This window comes from Microcebus murinus, chromosome 2 (assembly GCF_040939455.1).
Source record: "Microcebus murinus isolate Inina chromosome 2, M.murinus_Inina_mat1.0, whole genome shotgun sequence".
NCBI lineage: Eukaryota > Metazoa > Chordata > Mammalia > Primates > Cheirogaleidae > Microcebus > Microcebus murinus.
Genome location: NC_134105.1, coordinates 61,659,455 through 61,677,350, shown reverse-complemented (window position 1 = coordinate 61,677,350; position 17,896 = coordinate 61,659,455). Strand labels below are relative to the sequence as shown.

The 17,896-nt window shown below is 36.1% G+C and overlaps 1 protein-coding gene across 2 annotated transcripts in view; it reads right to left on the bottom strand.

Moving 5' to 3' along the window:
• Window positions 1-17,896, bottom strand: part of MIGA1 (mitoguardin 1) — an 81,585-nt gene that overhangs the window by 14,927 nt on the left and 48,762 nt on the right. For both annotated transcript variants that reach the window (XM_012787437.3, XM_012787428.2), the window contains exon 8: window positions 7,354-7,454. In XM_012787437.3, the coding sequence (XP_012642891.1) occupies window positions 7,354-7,454 (101 nt within the window). The remainder of the gene's footprint in view (window positions 1-7,353; window positions 7,455-17,896) is intronic.

Here is a 17,896-nt window from a genome sequence, read left to right as displayed (position 1 = left end):
TCCATCTTTTTGATTAAGCCCTTCTAGTGGATGTGAAGTGGTTTGCATTCCCAAATGACTAATGATGTTGAGCATTTTTTCTTAGGCCTGTTGGCTATTTATATATCTTCTTTGTAAAAATGTCTGTCCAAATCCTTTCCCCATTTTAAAGTGGATTATTTGTCCATTTATTGTCGAGTAGTAAGAGTTTTTTATATATTCTAAATACAAGCCCTTTATCAGAGATACGATTTACAATTATTTTCTTCCATTCTGCTATCCTTTCACTTTCTTTTGGTGTTCTTTGAAGCACAAAAGTTTTTACTTTTAATACAGTCCAATTAGTCTATTTTTTCTTTGCCTTAACTTTTACTTCCTGCTTGCAATGAACATCAAGGTCAGCCAAAAGTGAGATTAGGGACTTCTAAGGTTTTTCCTGGGCATGTGCATAGCCCTGTACATGCATATGCCCTTCTAGATTCCCAAAAATATGTTGCCACTTTTCAAAGCCTTCTTTGAACATCTCCTTGCTCAGTTTTTCCTTTTGAGCTTTTTGTTTAGCCCCTGTTTAGCCCCAACTGGTACTGCCACCTCAGGCAGCTGGAATGGTAAACAACTGCCACTGACTATTTTCTACAAAGGCACTAGGGATAGCACTGTATACACAGAGTGAGCTCTAAGTCAGATCATATAAAGACAAGCCCTGAGAACAGAGAGCTTTGCAGGCAGTTGCTATACAGGTCAAACAGTGACAATTCTTTAGGATTGGGCCTTTTGGGAAGTGCCAAAGCCATTAAGTTCCTTTCAGTGGATGCCAGGCTGCTGATTTTCACAGCAACCTGTGAAATAGGTGCAAGACTTGGATTTCAAGACTACTATGAAGAGGGAGATAGAAATAGAGCAAATTAAAAATCCACAAAGTTCACTGCTCTTATGGAGATTCAGCCATTTTTCTCAAATATTTTTGCAAGTCTTTTGTCAATTTTCAGAGTTCTAAAAATTTTGATTTTTGACAATTTTTGCCAGTGTTCTCGATGCTTTTGCGGAAGAGATTTTTGGACATCTTTATTCCACTATTCCAGAAGTACCTCTCCAGGCTTTAGTTTTGGCATTTCACATCAGCCAGCACTGTGCTTAAAGATTTACCCTGATTACATTTAATCCTTACAACAACATATAAAACAGGTACTATCATTATTAACATTTTACAGATGAAGAAACAGATTAAATTAGCAGGAACTTATTCCAAGTCCCACAACTAAATGGCAAGATTTAAACCCAGATATATTATTCCAGAGCTTATACTCTTAAGCACCAAACTATACCCTCTCTATTAGCCTTTTCTAACGAGCCAAAGGATAAAAAGTTTCAGTGTCAGCAATATTTAGGATAATATAAATATACCTATTAGGCCAGAAGGGGAGAAAAAGATATATGAAGATGAAAATATCTACCATTACATATTCCGTGCTTTCAGTAACATTTTCCCTCACATTTCAGGGAACATATTAACACCAATGGCAAAGTCTTTTTGTGGTTTAAAAAAAATTTACTGGCTTTTGAAAAATAACTTAGAATGGAAATTCTTTAGATTCTAAATAGTTTTGAAGTTTTGTAGCACTGTTAAATAGGATTCTTGTATACCTACTAATAGAGAAAAATTCTAAGAAGGAAACTGGGTGCCAATTAAATTCTCTACACAAAATAATTTATACTAATAAGAAGTGAACAAATCCAACAATGAGATATTCGAGAGTTAAGTCTTGATTTATTGGTCTTCCCTGCTTATTTGTTAGTTCGGCTGACATGATCGTCTAAATAAGCCTCCTAAAATAGGGTTGCAGCTGTGAAAATATATCATATTGAAGATTTGATACTAGCTAAAATTATCATCAACTGATCTTAAGACACAATGACAACTCATAAACATTTATTTAAATCATTAATCTTAAATTTTTTAAAGCAAAAATCAACTCACTAAAATACTGGCTTAAATTCTCATTTTAGAATACATTTTATAGGAATAATTTTTTCACAAAATCCCAAAAACTCTTTTAAAGGTTTCAGAAAAAGATTAACTTCACTAGAGCTGAGATGTTACTTCAGAAGCAGAGGTCAATGAAAACTATGGAAACATGCAATTTGCCATGAAAAAAAGTCATTTTTTTGCATAGTGAAATGTCCTATATTCTTAAATTATTCTTCCTCTAAAAGGAAACATTTCAAATAAAGGACATATTTTAATATTTCCAAAGAGAAAAATGATACTATATTAGCTTACACCAAGGCATCATCTTGCCTTATTAGTTACCTCCGATATTTCACAAGTACCATAAAAATGACCACAGAAGAAATCAAAGAAGTCAGTAACAACAGCAACAATAAAAATTAATAAAATACAAATCCTACAAATAAAGCAACTTGTGAAAACAATGATTTGGGATTAGTTAAGGATTTCAAACATCCTAAATTACTTCTCTTGCCCTTCAGGAGGTACAAGAGGGACTGGGCCTTATCTTCCTTGGCATTTGAAGATTTTGCTAAATGTGAGTATTTTTTAAAAGCCTTAATTCATTTTTCCAGACCAGGGCCTCTGAATGACCACACACAACATGTCTGAAGCCTCAAATCAATTATAAGTGGGGTTAGGCTAAGTTCCATTTTTTTTTTTTTTTGAGACAGAGTCTCGCTTTGTTGTCCAGGCTAGAGTGAGTGCCGTGGCGTCAGCCTAGCTCACAGCAACCTCAAACTCCTGGGCTTGAGTGATCCTTCTGCCTCAGCCTCCCAAGTAGCTGGGATTACAGGCATGCGCCACCATGCCCGGCTAATTTTTTCTATATATATCAGTTGGCCAATTAATTTCTTTCTATTTATAGTAGAGACGGGGTCTCGCTCTTGCTCAGGCTGGTTTTGAACTCCTGACCTTGAGCAATCCGCCCGCCTCCGCCTCCCAAGAGCTAGGATTACAGGCGTGAGCCACAGCGCCCGGCCTAAGTTCCATTTTAATATGGACTAATTTTTACATGTTTATATTTTCCTTTCAAATCAATCACCTAAAATCATAAATAGGACTTACAGTTAAAGAAAGCAGGCTACTACCTATCTGTATCCCCTAAGAGAAAGCAGAAAAGAAATTTAAAAATGGAATAAACTAGCCGGGAGCTGTGGCTCACACCTGTAACCCTAGCATTCTGGGAGGCTGAGGCGGGCAGATTGCTCAAGGTCAGGAGTTCCAAACCAGCCTGAGCAAGAGCGAGACCCTGTCTCTACTATAAATAGAAATAAATTAACTGGCCAACTAAAAATATATAGAAAAAGTTAGCAGGGCATGATGGTGCATCCCTGTAGTCCCAGTTACTCGGGAGGCTGAGGCAGCAGGATTGCTTGAGCCCAGGAGTTTGAGGTTGCTGTGAGCTAGGCTGACACCACGCACTCTAGCCCAGGCAACAGAGTGAGACTCTGTCTCAAAAAAAAAAAAAAAAAAAAAAAAAAAGGGAATAAACCTATAATAGCTATCCACCAAACTAAACTGGCCCTCCGTGATTATCTTATCCTGGTTGCTCACATCCCATCCCACATTGAATTATTGGTGTAACCAATAGCATATCGCAGAAGTGAGGGAGTGCAATTTCTGAGGATAGGTCAAAACAGTCATTGCTTCCACCTAGCTGTCTCTTGGATCACTTCCTCTGGGGAAAGCTAGGTGCCATGTTGTGAAAATATTCAAACAGTCCTATAGAAAAGTCAATATGGTGAGAAACTTAGGTCTTCTGCAAAATAGGTAGCAATACTTTGCCATCCATGTGAGTGAGTTATCTTGGGAACAAATCTTCCAGCTCCAGTCAAGCCTTCCTACTTTCACAGAAGAAAAATTTTAAATGATAGATATATAGCCCTTCCTTTCCAGATTATGATTTTCCTAAATATTTATCTTTGTCCTTTTATATATTTTTATTAGTGAATTTTTTTGGATTGCTAGAAACAAATGCTGTCAAGTGAGAGAGATGGATATAGCAAAAGCTTTCCAAGCTTCCATTCAGAGTACAACTAGAGATATCTGAATTATAAAAAATAAAATCTTCTCTTTATAAGAAAAGCCTGTAACTTATATGCTAAACACATATACATGTTGCAGAGTGATAATTCTAAGAAAAATGGAATCTATAGCTGAAAATGGCTCTCTTTGCAATATTAGTTTCTACCTATTAAATGACAATCTCTTTAACAGATGGAAGAGTTAGGAGTACAATGCAATGGCATCCTGACATTAAAAGACTTTTCAGAACTTGAAAGAAACCATTATGCTAAGTGAAAGAAGGCCAAACACAACATATCACACTATATAATTCCGTTCATATGCAATGTCTAGAATAAGGTAAATCCATAGAGTCAGAAAGTAGATTACTGGTTGCCAAGGGCTGAGGGGCAGAGGATTTGAAGGGTGACTATTATGGGTAGAGATTTATTTTGGAGGTAGTAAAAATGTTCTGGAATTAGAAAGTAGTGCTGGTTGCACAACTCTGTGAATATACTAAAAACTACTGAACTATATACCTTAAAAGGGTAAATTTTGTAGCATATGAATTGTATTTCAAAACCTACTGTATTTTTTAAAAAGCCTTTTCTCAGCTGTGATTCCAAACCAATGTTTGGCAAGGCTTATAGAGGAAAATTGTGTTAATCACTTTCACAAACGATTGACCTAGCTTAGAGAAAAGCCTATGCCAGGAATTGTTTTTTCTAAATAGGCAAGAAATCATTTTGGCAATTTTGAAAAAAGTCTTCAAATAATCAAAAACTGTTAACTTCCCAAAGAGTTCTAATGTTACTGTCTTAATAATTTTCATCATTAAAATAGTTTTCCCTAATTTAAGTCCTTGGCATATAATAAATGCAGTTAAAAATAATCTAACATAATAATATTATAACCTAAAAGAATTTACCTTGGAACATTCACATTACGAGATCATACTTTCATACCCTAGAAGCTTTCCTAAGAATGTTGCTTAGATATTGAATCCTTTTAACGTATATTCATACATTTTGTTTCTCATGAGGATTTAAAATTTTTTATTAAATTTTATTAAACAACAAATTTAAAGTGAGTACAATAAACACTTGGCAAAAAAAATTTTTTTTTTCTTTTTAGAGATGAAATCTCACTCTGTTGCCCAGGCTGGAGTATAGTAGTATGATCACAGCTCACTGCATGCTTGAACTCCTGGACTCAAAGAGATCCTTCTGCCTCAGCCTACCAAGTAGCTGAGACTTACAGGTATGCACCACAGTGCCTGGCTAATTTGTCTAATCTGTTGCCTGCTTGGGCTGGTCTCAAAATCATGGCCTCAAGCAATCCTCCCACCTCAGCCTCCTAAATTGCTTAGGATTACAGGTGTGAGCCCCTAGCTGGCAAAATATTTTTTTCAAGTTGCATATTATTAGTAGAAAGAGACTTATTTTTTAAATTAAATTTTATTTTATTTTTTTTAGAGACAAGGTCTTGCTGTCACCCAGGCTGGAATACAGTGGCACAATCTCCCAGGCTCAACCTATCCTCCTGCCTTAGCCTCCTACAGTACTGATATCACAGGCATAAGCCACCACACCCAGCTAGAAAGAAACTTTAGAGCATTTAGATATATTATTCCTCAGAGTGGAAAACAATGCAAAGTGAATAGAAATTTTTCTCCTTACAAACTATCTAGGACTTAGTGTCTACAGAACAGAAAGATAAACATGTGTTGAACAGTAAGTAAAAGGAAGAGGAAACAGCTTTCCCATAGAACAAGTAGATATATTTTATTGAAATTTATAACTGCAAAAAATTTTTCGAACTCCTGACCTGGAGCAATCCGCCCGCCTCAGCCTCCCAGAGTGCTAGGATTACAGGAGTAAGCCATCGCGCCTGGCCAAAAAATTTTTAAAAATATAAACAATTCAGGAGATGATACAGAATGTGATGGCTAAGATATATACATACAGAAAAATGTTGAGAGGATGAAAGAGATTATGGATCAGTATTGCTTTAAAAAAAAAAGGCAAAATCAAGGTTTAGGGTATAGGTTTTGGAATACCTAAAGCTTTCCACCTTAAAGATTAAATTCAGGCCGGGCAAGGTGGCTCATGTCTATAATCCTACCACTCTGGGAGGCAGAGGTGGGAGGATTGCTCAAGGCCAGGAGTTTGAAACCAGCCTAAGCAAGAACAAGACCCCGTCTCTACTATAAAATAGAAAGAAATTAATCGGCCAACTCATATATATAGAAAAAGTTGACCGGGCATGGTGGCGCATGCCTGTAGTCCCAGCTACTTGGGAGGCTGAGGCAGCAGGATTGCTTGAGCCCAGGAGTTTGAGGTTGCTGTGAGCTAGGCTGACTGCCACGGCACTCATTCTAGCCTGGGTAACAAAAGGAGACTCTAAAAAAAAAAAGAAGAAAAAAAAATTCACACATCAATTACAGATGTATAACACTATTTAATGAAATAGATAGCATCTAATATCCAAAGTCTACCATACAATGCAAATACTGAGATAAAATTGGCCATGTGTGATTTTTAAAGCTGTTTTAAGTAGAAAAAAATATAAAAAGATGACTTCTTTGCAAGCAGTCTCTTTGGGCACAAAATTTAAATCCCAGTAGAAAATAAATTGCCCACAGATTTATAATTCTGTGATCATCACTGTTTATACACTAGTGTATTTATAGCTAGCCCTTTTTCCTCCTCCTATATATTTATATACCACACATCTTTTTTGTTTTCTTTTTATAATACAAAGTTATAATCATACACTATATATAAAACTTTATATACTACTCTTTTCATTTAACATATGTTCCCATGTCATTAAAAATTACTATAAACATGTTTATGGCTCTATAATATTTCAAATTATGGATGTACTATAATTTGTCATTAGACTGTTTTCAGTCTTTCATTATTTCTGAAATGTCACAGTGAGTATTTTTATAATTTCTGAATCTTAACACTTCCTTGGAATAAGTATCTAGAAGTAGCATTTCTGAACTAAGGAATCTGAATCTTTTTAAGATTCTTGGAAAAAAAAATCCAAGATGAAGGTGCCAGCAGGAAAAAAACAACTCTTGATATGAGTTGAAAAAGTGCTTTTCATTAAGATATTAAATTATATGCCTCACCCATAATCTACAACATATGAAAGTACTCACCTAAAGTATGTGTTTACATGCTTAAAGAGACTATAAAACTTATTTTCCTGTTATACATCTTTGTATCCTAGTATCTCCCACATGTAAATGCCAAATAAATGGTGACTGAACTGAATTATAGTACAAAGCTAAAACTGTTCTCTCCAAAAAAGAAAGAGTAATCCTCATGAGGAAACACACATCTCACCTCTGCCGCTGAAGCAAAGGAATCCGTTGACCCGACGCTTAACGTGTCTCGCAGGCCAAAGTCATCCACATTCCCCTTCATGGTAATATCTGTATCTTTATCTTAAAAGTGAAAGGTAAAAAGTTCAGAAAGTGATATTCTTAGTCACTGCCATACTTCACATTCTATAGCTTGGTTTTTTTTCCCCTTGTCTTTATTTAGCCTACTAGGATCTGAAAGGAAAATACAAATCAATGGAATATAATCTGAGGAGACTCTCAAAAGTATCCCTTGTTTAACTGATTATGAAACACTGCAGAACAGAGAAGAAGGTGCTAAAAAGCAGATGTTTATTTTTAATTTAAAAAGGGATTATGCTTTATTTTGGTTTAAAAGGGCTTTTGAGTATGCCATAACCAAAGTTGGATTATCTACTATACATAGTATAATCAGTATATACCAAAGCTAGTTTAAAACAGAGCAATTATTTGCAAGTAGTCTTGCCTTTTGGGAGAACTGATAGGTTCATTCAAATCAACTGAATTATTAACATGAAATATTGTATGGCCAGTCACTTGTGATAAGCTGATCAATTAAAACAATTCAAGAGGAAATTTGTGAGTTTTTAAGGCTTTAAGGCCTACTTGAAAAGACTGAACAGCTAAAAAAAGATCATATCGAGGTCACTGATGTTTACTCTGCTGACTTGGGGGTCAAATATAACTGCCCCAATAATTTTAAAGAGCTGTAAAAATGTAATTGTTTGGAAATTGTTAATCTGGCCATACCAAGACAGGCTGTCTATTAGCAATACATAGCATTTTGAATGTGGGTGAGAATATCTTCACATACTATTATTAGGAATCTGTTAACATTAAAATTTCAAATCAATACTTTACTTGCCCACATATGTAACTACATTGTAGCAAACAAGTGATATACTTCAAAATTTCTCACAACTATGAAAAAGCAAAGAATAAAATATATACAGACTTTTGAAATTTTGGTTCTCAATCTGCTAAATTAGTCAGACACTTTATCTCCTTTAAACGAAACCAGAAATCTCCTTGGTTTTCATTTATTCAAATTTCCATTCCATCATTTTTCCCAAAATAAAATTCATTACCTTTACCAGAAATCTTTCAAGTTCTGTTTAAAATCCCTAAGTATCAGAAAATACAATTTGTGACTCTATACAGGAAGTGTGGAGTTTTTTTAATCCAAACCATTAATTTAGTTTAAACTCAAAAGTTGTACAATTATATTCCAAGCTCTAAGCCAAGCAGAAGAGAGAATAAGCCACAATTGGTACAAGGTTCATTCTTACTATCCTCCATGCAGCATATTTTTTCCCTACTTTATGTTTGGTGGGACTAGATTTTACATTTTAAATAGTTGCCTTCCAAGTTTAAGTTATAATTGTCTTCAAATGAAGTTTACATCAATCCTTTTAAAGTACCTAAAACTTTCGAGCTTAAAAATTCCTCCAACTATTAAATGACTAGTTATAGGACAAAATCTGAGGTTAGGCTGGGCTAGATGGCTACTGCCTGTAATCCTAGCACTCTAGGAGCCTGAGGGGGAATGATTGCTTGAGGCCAGGAGTTTAAGACCAGCATGAGCAAGAGTGAGACCCTATCTCCACTAAAAATGGAAAAAATTAGCCAGGCGTGGTGGTGTGTGCCTATAGTGCCACTGGGGAGACTGAGGCAGGAGGATTGCTTGAGCCCTGGAGTTTCTAGTTGCAGTGAGCTATGATGATGCCACTGCACTCTAGCCTGGGTGACAGAGCGAGACTCTGTCCCCCACAAAAAGAGAAATGAGGTTAAATTATTCTATTTCAAAAATATTTTAGAGGCCGGGTGTGGTGGCTCATGCCTGTAATCCTAGCACTCTGGGAGGCCAACGCATTTGGATTGTTCAAGGTCAGGAGTTCCAAACCAACCAACCTGAGCAACAGTGAGACCCCGTCTCTACTACAAATAGAAAAAAAATTAATTGGCCAACTAAAAATATATAGAAAAAATTAGCCAGGCAGGGTGGCACATGCCTATAGTCCCAGCTACTCAGGAGGCTGAGGCAGAAGGAGTGTTTGAGCCCAGGAGTTCGAGAGGTTGCTGTGAGATAGGCTGATGCCATAGCACTCTAGCCAGGGCAACACAGTGAGACTCTGTGTCAAAAAAAAAAAAATTTTAGAAATTTATACTTTGCTATCAAACTCGAGAGTAAAACAAGATAATTATAAATCGTATAAAAACTGGAGTTTCTGGATACTCAATTATCCAGAAAAATTCCCATAATTCTCTTTTCAAAGTGTGCTAAAATACACACTTTGAGCTTATTTACAAAATTTTATCAGTATTTACAACTTTCAAACTTTCATCATCTTAATTATTTTCCATTCTTAGTATTACTGTGCAAAAAGAAATCACAGTACAATTTTCATAATACCAAAGCATTATTAAAGTAGGATTAAATTTACAAGTGAATTAACTCTTGGTTCCATTGCCTTTTGCTATTTTCACAGTGGAACACAGACGTTCATCTGGTGTCACTTTACCTTTCAGACATTACCCATAAGCTGTTAAAAATCTGTTTTACTTCAGTCAACAGTAACAAGCTACTCAATGTCATCAGATCAGTTACTATGGTTGTACTTTATTTTTTAAAAAATCTAACAAAGAAAAATGGCTCAATTCCAGAGGAACTGGAAAGATTTACTGATTAAATTCAAGTCCATAAACCACAGACCATACCTCTTACACTTCAGTAATTGTTATGATTCCTGGAATAGCATTTTTAATAGTTATGAAAAGAAATAATGCATCTGTTTTTTAGGTAAGCCAATAAAAAGTATAAAGAAAGAATCTTGGGCAACATCCCAAACTAACTGCTTTCAATGCATCCAATTAAAATTTAAAATACTCTTTCTAAAAAGTATCATCAACTCTAGATTGTGATATTGAAAGACAGGGACAGCATAAAAATTAAAAACCAAAGGCTTCACCTTATTTCATATTTTCAGATACTTCTTGCCAAATTTTTCTTAGCAGGAAGAAATGCTAAAACCACAATGATGTACCATTATGCATCTACTAGAGGACTAAAAATTAGGGGGAAAAATGACAATTTTTTGTCAAAGATGTATAGCAGTAGAAATTCTCACACACCACTGGTGGATACAACTGGTAGAACCACTTTGGAAAGTCTGGCATTATCTAGGAAAGTTCAAGATTGCATTCCCTATGACCTAGCAATTCTACCTTTGGGTGTATTTTACAAAAATGCAAACTTATATGCATAAGAATAGTCATAACAATACTGTTTATAATGGCTCCAAACTGGAAAAAAAAAACAAACAACTGTCTATTTACCATAGAATATATAAACAAACTGTAGTATATTCATATAATGAAATACCATAAAACAGTGAAAATGAATGAATTGCTGCTACTTGTAAGAATGTGGATGATCTGTTTGCTGCTTCTGGTACCAAACAAAAAAGAAAAAAAAAAAAAAAAAAAGAAGAAAAGAATGTGGATGAATCTTGAAATATGTTGAACAAAGAATTATATTCATGATTTCATTCATACGAAATTCAAAACCAGTCAAAACTAAGCTACAGTGATCAGGGCTACACGTTTAGTTGATAAAACTATAAAGAAAAGCTAGAAAGCATTATAATAATTAGCATGAGCATCAGGACAGTGGTTAGCTTTGGGGATGAGTGGCAGGGGTACTGATTAGGAGGGGGTAAAAGGAGACCTGTGGAGTTGGCAATATTATATGTTTTGATCTACATGACAGTTACACAGGAATGTGTGATAAATCACTGTACATTTTATTTTGTGCACTTTTATGTAAGGGTTTAACAGAAGCAAAGAAAAAAAACCAATACTGGCTATATGTTTTGGCCCCAAAGGGCTGAGAATAGAAAAGGTTCAATCAGAGCTTCCAAGGTGGGGAGAAGGATGGGTAAGACAATAAATGCATCCTGTATTTCAGTGTTGGCAATGAAGCTATAAATTATTATATTATTAGATATGAATTTTATTCCCTGATTGAGGAAGCACCTATAATGATGCTAGATTCAAAAGTCAAAAGACGTGATGTGTTACATATAATAGCAAATTGAAAACAATTTATCTGCACCCTGTGGGGAATACCAATAGCAGCAGCAGTGCACAAATGCCAAGCAGATACCACTCAACCTTTTTTTTTTTTTTTTTTTTTGAGACAAAGAGTCTCACTCTGTCACCACAAGTAGAGTGTAGTGGCATCATCACAGCTCACTGCAACCTCAAATTCCTGGACTTAAGCAATCCTCCTGTCTCAGCCTCCCAAATAGCTAGGACTACAAGTGCGCATCACTACGCCCGGCTAATTTTTCTATTTTTGTAGAGATGGGGTCTCCCTCTTGCTCAGTCTAGTCTCAACTCCTGAGCTTGAGAGATCCTCCTACTTTGGCCTCCCAGAGTGGCAGGTTTATAGGCATGAGCCACCACACATGGCCCCCACTCATAACCTTTTTCCTCCTACCTCATCAATCATTCTTTGCTAGTTACTGATTGGTTTAGAATTTTAAGTGAGAATGTTTAGGTGGGAATGATCAAATACTTTCAGGAAGGAGAAGACATAGAAACTAAGAGATGCATGCTATTTAATAACAATAAAAGTGTGATGGAATTCATTAAAATACACAATTATTTTGCATTCACTATTTGCCAGATACCAAGTTACATATATTATCTTATTTAATTCCCATATCCTTTGAGGTAGATACTATTAGTTTTCTAATTTTATGTATCAGGAAGCTCAGGCATAAAGAGGTTAAGTAACTGTTCCATATTTAGAAAGAAATACAATGGCAGGATTCAAACTCAGGATACCAGATTCCACATTATAAAACTATGGAGTCCTGGTAGCTATTAGCTACATGTGTCTATTAAACACATGAAATGAGATGTGCTATAAGTATAAAATCCACAATGGCTTTTGAAGACTTAGTACCAAAAAATATAAAATATCTGACTAATACATATTGTTAACAGGTTTGAGGAAATACATTACTAAAAGTAATTTTACCTGTTTAATTTTAGCTTTCAATGTGGCTATTAGAAATCTTAAAATTACATTTGTGGCTCACTATATTTCTCTTGGACAGTGTTGTTACAGCATTCCTTTTTCATATCTTATCTGTAGTACAAAGAGATTACAAGTTCTTTAGAAGATTCAACTTACTTTTTTTTTTTTTTTTTTTAAGAGACGAGGGTCTCTGTTGCCCAGGTTGGAGTGCAATGGCTCGATCATAGCTCAATGTAATCTTGAACCTGGGTTCATGTGATCAACCCGTCTCAGCCTGCCAAGTAGCTAAGACTACAGACATGTAACACCATGCCCAGCTAATTTTTTTTTAGAGACAGGGTCTTATTATGTTACCCAGGCTAGTCTCAAACTCCTGGTCTTGAGGAGGCCTCCCACCTTGGCCTCCCAAAGTGCTGGGATTATAAGTGTGAACCACTGTGCCTGGATTCAACTTACATTTGTTGAGTGACTACTATATGTCCAGGCATTCTAATACTTTCACAGACCATTCAATTTCATTTAACATATGGAATTAGTAGATAAGACTAGCCTAATTATGCTCAATGAATGTTTTATTGTAACTAGGAAAAAAAGCCACTTTCTAATCAAATGGCTACTGCTCTGGCTTCAATGGCTCCTCATCTGGTTTTTCAAAGCTTTCCATAATCTCTGACCATCGAACTATCCAATGTTATTTTCCAGTAATTACTAAAACAAACAAACCTCTCAGTTCTAGCTGGGGGTATGGCCACAACACTCCCACTTCTCATACAATGCAATGGGTAAAGGCCTGGGCTTTGGAGTCAGCCAGCCAGCATTTGGCTCACAACCCTAAGACTTGCCACTTACTATCCAGATATACTAAGGATAATATTATTGATTTCACAGAGTTGTTGTAAGGATTAATTGAAAGATCTGTGAAGGCACAGTACTTGGTACATGGTGCAAAATAATTTTCACTATTATTATCATTGTCAAATGCATTCTTTACTCAAGGCTCTAGCTTCTGTGTCTTCTGTACATATAAACTACTCTTCTGCTCCCTTGCCCCATGCTACCCGGGAACACACATTCTCTTTTTTAACACTCAGCTCAAGTATTACCCCGTAACCTTTCTCCAAAAAATTATCAAATTTGTTGCTTCTATGAAAGACAGTGTAGCAAAGCTGAAAATCATGGTTTTTGGAGCCAGATGGCTTGGATTCTAATACTGACTCTGCTATTTATTATAATAGCTATGTAACCTGAGACAGTTTATCTTTTCTGCTCCTCAGCTGTAAAATGGGAATGAAATCAACCTCATAGGGTTGTGTGAGAATTAAATGAGTTAATGTATATAAAGCATTCAATAAATAGCTCTTCATATTATTACTCAAAAGAAAAATATGTACATTTAATAAATTACATTTTTATTAACTATTGCCTGAATATATAACCTTTCTGTTTAGCTGGACTAAAGCAACTTGAGTAGAGGGACTTTCTCATTTCTTCTTTCCTTTTCTTCCTTTTTTCTGATGGTTCCTACAGTCCTCAGGAGAGCACTGAACACATTATAAACATCTAAATATCTATTCAACTCTAGTTTAGAGAGCCTGTTATATATTTCCTCTGGGCCATTTTGCCTGCAATATAACTTTAACTTATTTTCAGAGCCCTTTTAAATTCTTGATATTTCCAAAACCCAGCCCTAAATTAACTAAAATTACGATACTATCTTATATACCTGAAATATGCAGTTTACACCCCTTAATGAATGATAATTAGCCTAAGTAGTGCCTAAAAGAAAGCTTCCTATAAAATGTTGATTGTACATTAAAAATAGCCCATATATATTGGATGCTGACTCACAGCAACAACAACAAAAAAAAAAAAAAAAAAAGAAAGAAAAAGAAGAGAAAAACACCCCATAAATTACCACACTAACTCTCATGGAGTAGCTTTTTATTTTCTTGTAACCTTTTGAAATCAGTAAATATAAATTTTTAAAAATATGTTTTTAAGCTGGGGGCGGTGGCTCACGCCTGTAATCCTAGCTCTCTGGGAGGCTGAGGCGGGCGGATTGCTCGAGGTCAGGAGTTCGAAACCAGCCTGAGCAAGAGCCAGACCCCGTCTCTACTATAAATAGAAAGAAATTAATTGGCCAACTAATATATATATAAAATTAGCCGGGCATGGTGGCACATGCCTGTAGTCCCAGCTACTCGGGAGGCTGAGGCAGCAGGATCGCTTGAGCCCAGGAGATTGAGGTTGCTGTGAGCTAGGCTGACGCCATGGCACTCACTCTAGCCTGGTCAACAAGCGAGACTCTGTCTCAAAAAAAAAAAAAAAAAATATGTTTTTAGCTGTCTCAATCACCCAAAACTTTTAAAACATTCATGCATAGACATAAACGATGTTCTTCTTTGGAAGAACACTGAAACTATAATGCTTAATTTTAACTAAATTGTCACATATTTTAGGCCAAAAATCTGACTGGATTCAAGCCTTCCCTCTTCTTTCACAATCTCATAATTCACATATTACTTAAGTTCTTCCAAAGCAAGATTTGCTCTAAAAGTTTAAAAGAAAAGAAAACTAGAAGACACTTCAGCCCTGGAACTTGGAACTTCAGGCCTGGATCCTGGATCTATTTCTCTAGGGCCTAGACCCACCCAAGTGGGTTTTCTGCGCCTCACTTTTGCTATCCCTAGGCACATTCTATTTTTTGTCACTTAGAAAACATTGGGTCTATTTTAACCTCAGCAGGTTCTAGTGAAGATTCCAAAGATGCCACTCTTCTTTTAAAATCCAGGCTGTCCACTGTAGATTTTATAACACCAGTAAGAAGCAGCAGCCTGCCAAATGTCTCAATGTCATCTGACTTTGATGTCAGCAGCTATTCTCCAGGTGATTTTCAGCAGTTTAAACATGAATTGGAAGCTTGTCCTTTTATGGTTTTATTAAAAATGGAAAAGCTCCTGCAGCCAACAAGGTTAGCTATTTTCCAAACAGAATCTACTATAATTTGTTTTAATTTGTTTAAATAATCAAGAATCTAATAAATTACTGTTATTCTTTGCATATTTTGTATGACTATCTGCCCATCCATACTGTGGATGATTTTTTTTTTCCTGATTTGTTTTAAAATGCTAAAGTATAATTTGAGAGAAAGAACAAAGTTGAATACCAAAATCAAAAACAACACAATTTCAGAATGTGAAACAACTAAGAGAGCAATAACATTTTCTTGATTTTTAACCTCCATGTGCCTCAAGATTGAAAAGAGTAACAATAAAATCCATTGGAACAAAAGAAAGGAGAACTGCTAGGTTCCTGATGTGCTATGACTTACACATAACAATATTATTATGTAAAATAATAATATATACACAAAAACAGCCTGACGCTACCTAAAAGAAGATTTCCATAACAGTTGTCTCTGGTTTTCCCTATTTATCAAAACTTTTATATACCATCATCAGCCAACAACACAACTGTGACTCCTAACTGGGAAGTACAGCTGTCAAGGCAAAACGAGTGACAGAAGGAAAGAGAAAGAGGTCCACTCATACATTTTAGGTGAGTAGCAGCATTTTCTACCTTTTTTTTTTTTTTTTAAGAAGAAAGAAGTGACTGGATTAACGCAAAGTGGAACAAGAAGAAATTAAAATTAGGCCTGCAGTTGTAGAGACTTTAGTAGGGCCACTAGGTACAACTGGTCATTCTGTATACTGTGCAAGTACATACAGTATACACAGTATACAAAGGAACAAGTCGAGACAGAAATCCAGCTTATATACCAGGCCTGCATCTTCCTGGAGGAAGGTGAACCTTTTTCATAGAACAAAAGTGCCCTTCCTAAGGGGCTTACCTTTTTATAAACCACACAAAGGCCTTGAATGGGCCAGTGATGGTCCTCAGCACAGAAATCCAAGCTGTTAAGATCTAATGAGAATACAAAAGTGGCAAAGGCAAGCAGCAGGAATTTCCGTTGTTTGGGGGGGACCCTAGCAATTTTTATAATATTGCTTTCTTCTCTGAACCTATTTTGACCTGCATGTATAATACCAGTTAGGCTTCATTTCGTGGTATTATTAAATCCTTTGAAATTAAGATTATGAGCCTTAACACATGAGAGGAAATTACTCAGCCGAATTTCTCTTATGTTGTGCAATTTGTACTCTGTATATTTAGAGGTCTGAGTATATAACTTAAGCCTGTAATTCATATCACTGCCTAAAAATAAACCCTCAGGGAGTTTATCCTCCAACCACAGTGATTCTGCAGGAAAGGAAGAGGACAAGGTCTTAGCTTAGCTTAGCTAAGATGAAGCTTAGCTTCATCTCTGGGCTGACATTTGACGCAAGGTATTGGGTTAAGGTATTTCCTCTTGCTGCCAAGCTCATTCAATATTTCTAAATGTTCTATCTGGCTGTTTACCAAAAAACAGTAACATGTCTCTGCTGGTCAGGAGGTCCAATTTTACAGCTTTTCCTATTCTCTGCCAGACAAGTTACGTAATCAGTACGAGGCTGGAAAAAATCTCTAATTTTCCCTTAAAGGATGTCTCATTGACTCAATAAAATCCTATGCATAAAGGAGCCACAAGAAAGATGGATGAAATATTTAAACTGCACCAGCAACACTTCCAGAATCTCCTTCAAACACATAAATTTGGTTATGACTTCTTATAATCCTTCATAACTCCCTTTTGCCTAAAGGTGTGATGCAAAGACCTTCATGTTTTACCTCATGCCCACCCTTCTAGATTCATCTCCCACCACTCTCCTACATGTATTATGTTCTCAAGACATATCAAACAATTTGCAGTTCCCTAAACAGGCTTCACTCTGCACCTTCACTCATGTTCCCTCTGCTTGGAATGCTCTTTTCTCAACTGTCTTCCTGGTGGACAAACCATCTTTCTTTGAGCACCATTCCTTCTGTGAAACCTTCCCTTGAGCCTCCCCACTCCCCAAAGATAATAATATGCTTTTTGTTCATTTTAAGAGACACTGTCTTGGTCTGTTACCCAGGCTGGAGTGTAGTGGTACAATCATAGCTCCGTGCAGAGTTGAACAGAATATCTGCTCAAGCGATTCTCCTGCCCCGGTCTCCTGAGTACCTAGGACAACAGGTGTATGCTACCACATCCGGCTTTTTTATTTTTTGTAGAGACAGAGTCTCATTATGTTGCCCAGGCTGGTCTTGAACTCCTAGCTTCAAGCAGTCCTCCCACCTCTGCCTCACAAAATGCTGGGATTACAGGCCTGAGCCACTGGCCCCAGCCCAATCATACACTTTTTTTTGGTGTTCCCAAAGTACTTTATAAACACATTACTATGTACTTATTCCACTCTACTATGTAATTTTTTAATGCCTGTCTCTAAAACTAGACTCTGCATTGTCTAACAAGAGGGATGAAATCTACTTCATTTTTGTCTCTCCAGTGCCTTATACTATGTTTGACATATACTAGGAAGTTAAATGTTTGCCAAAT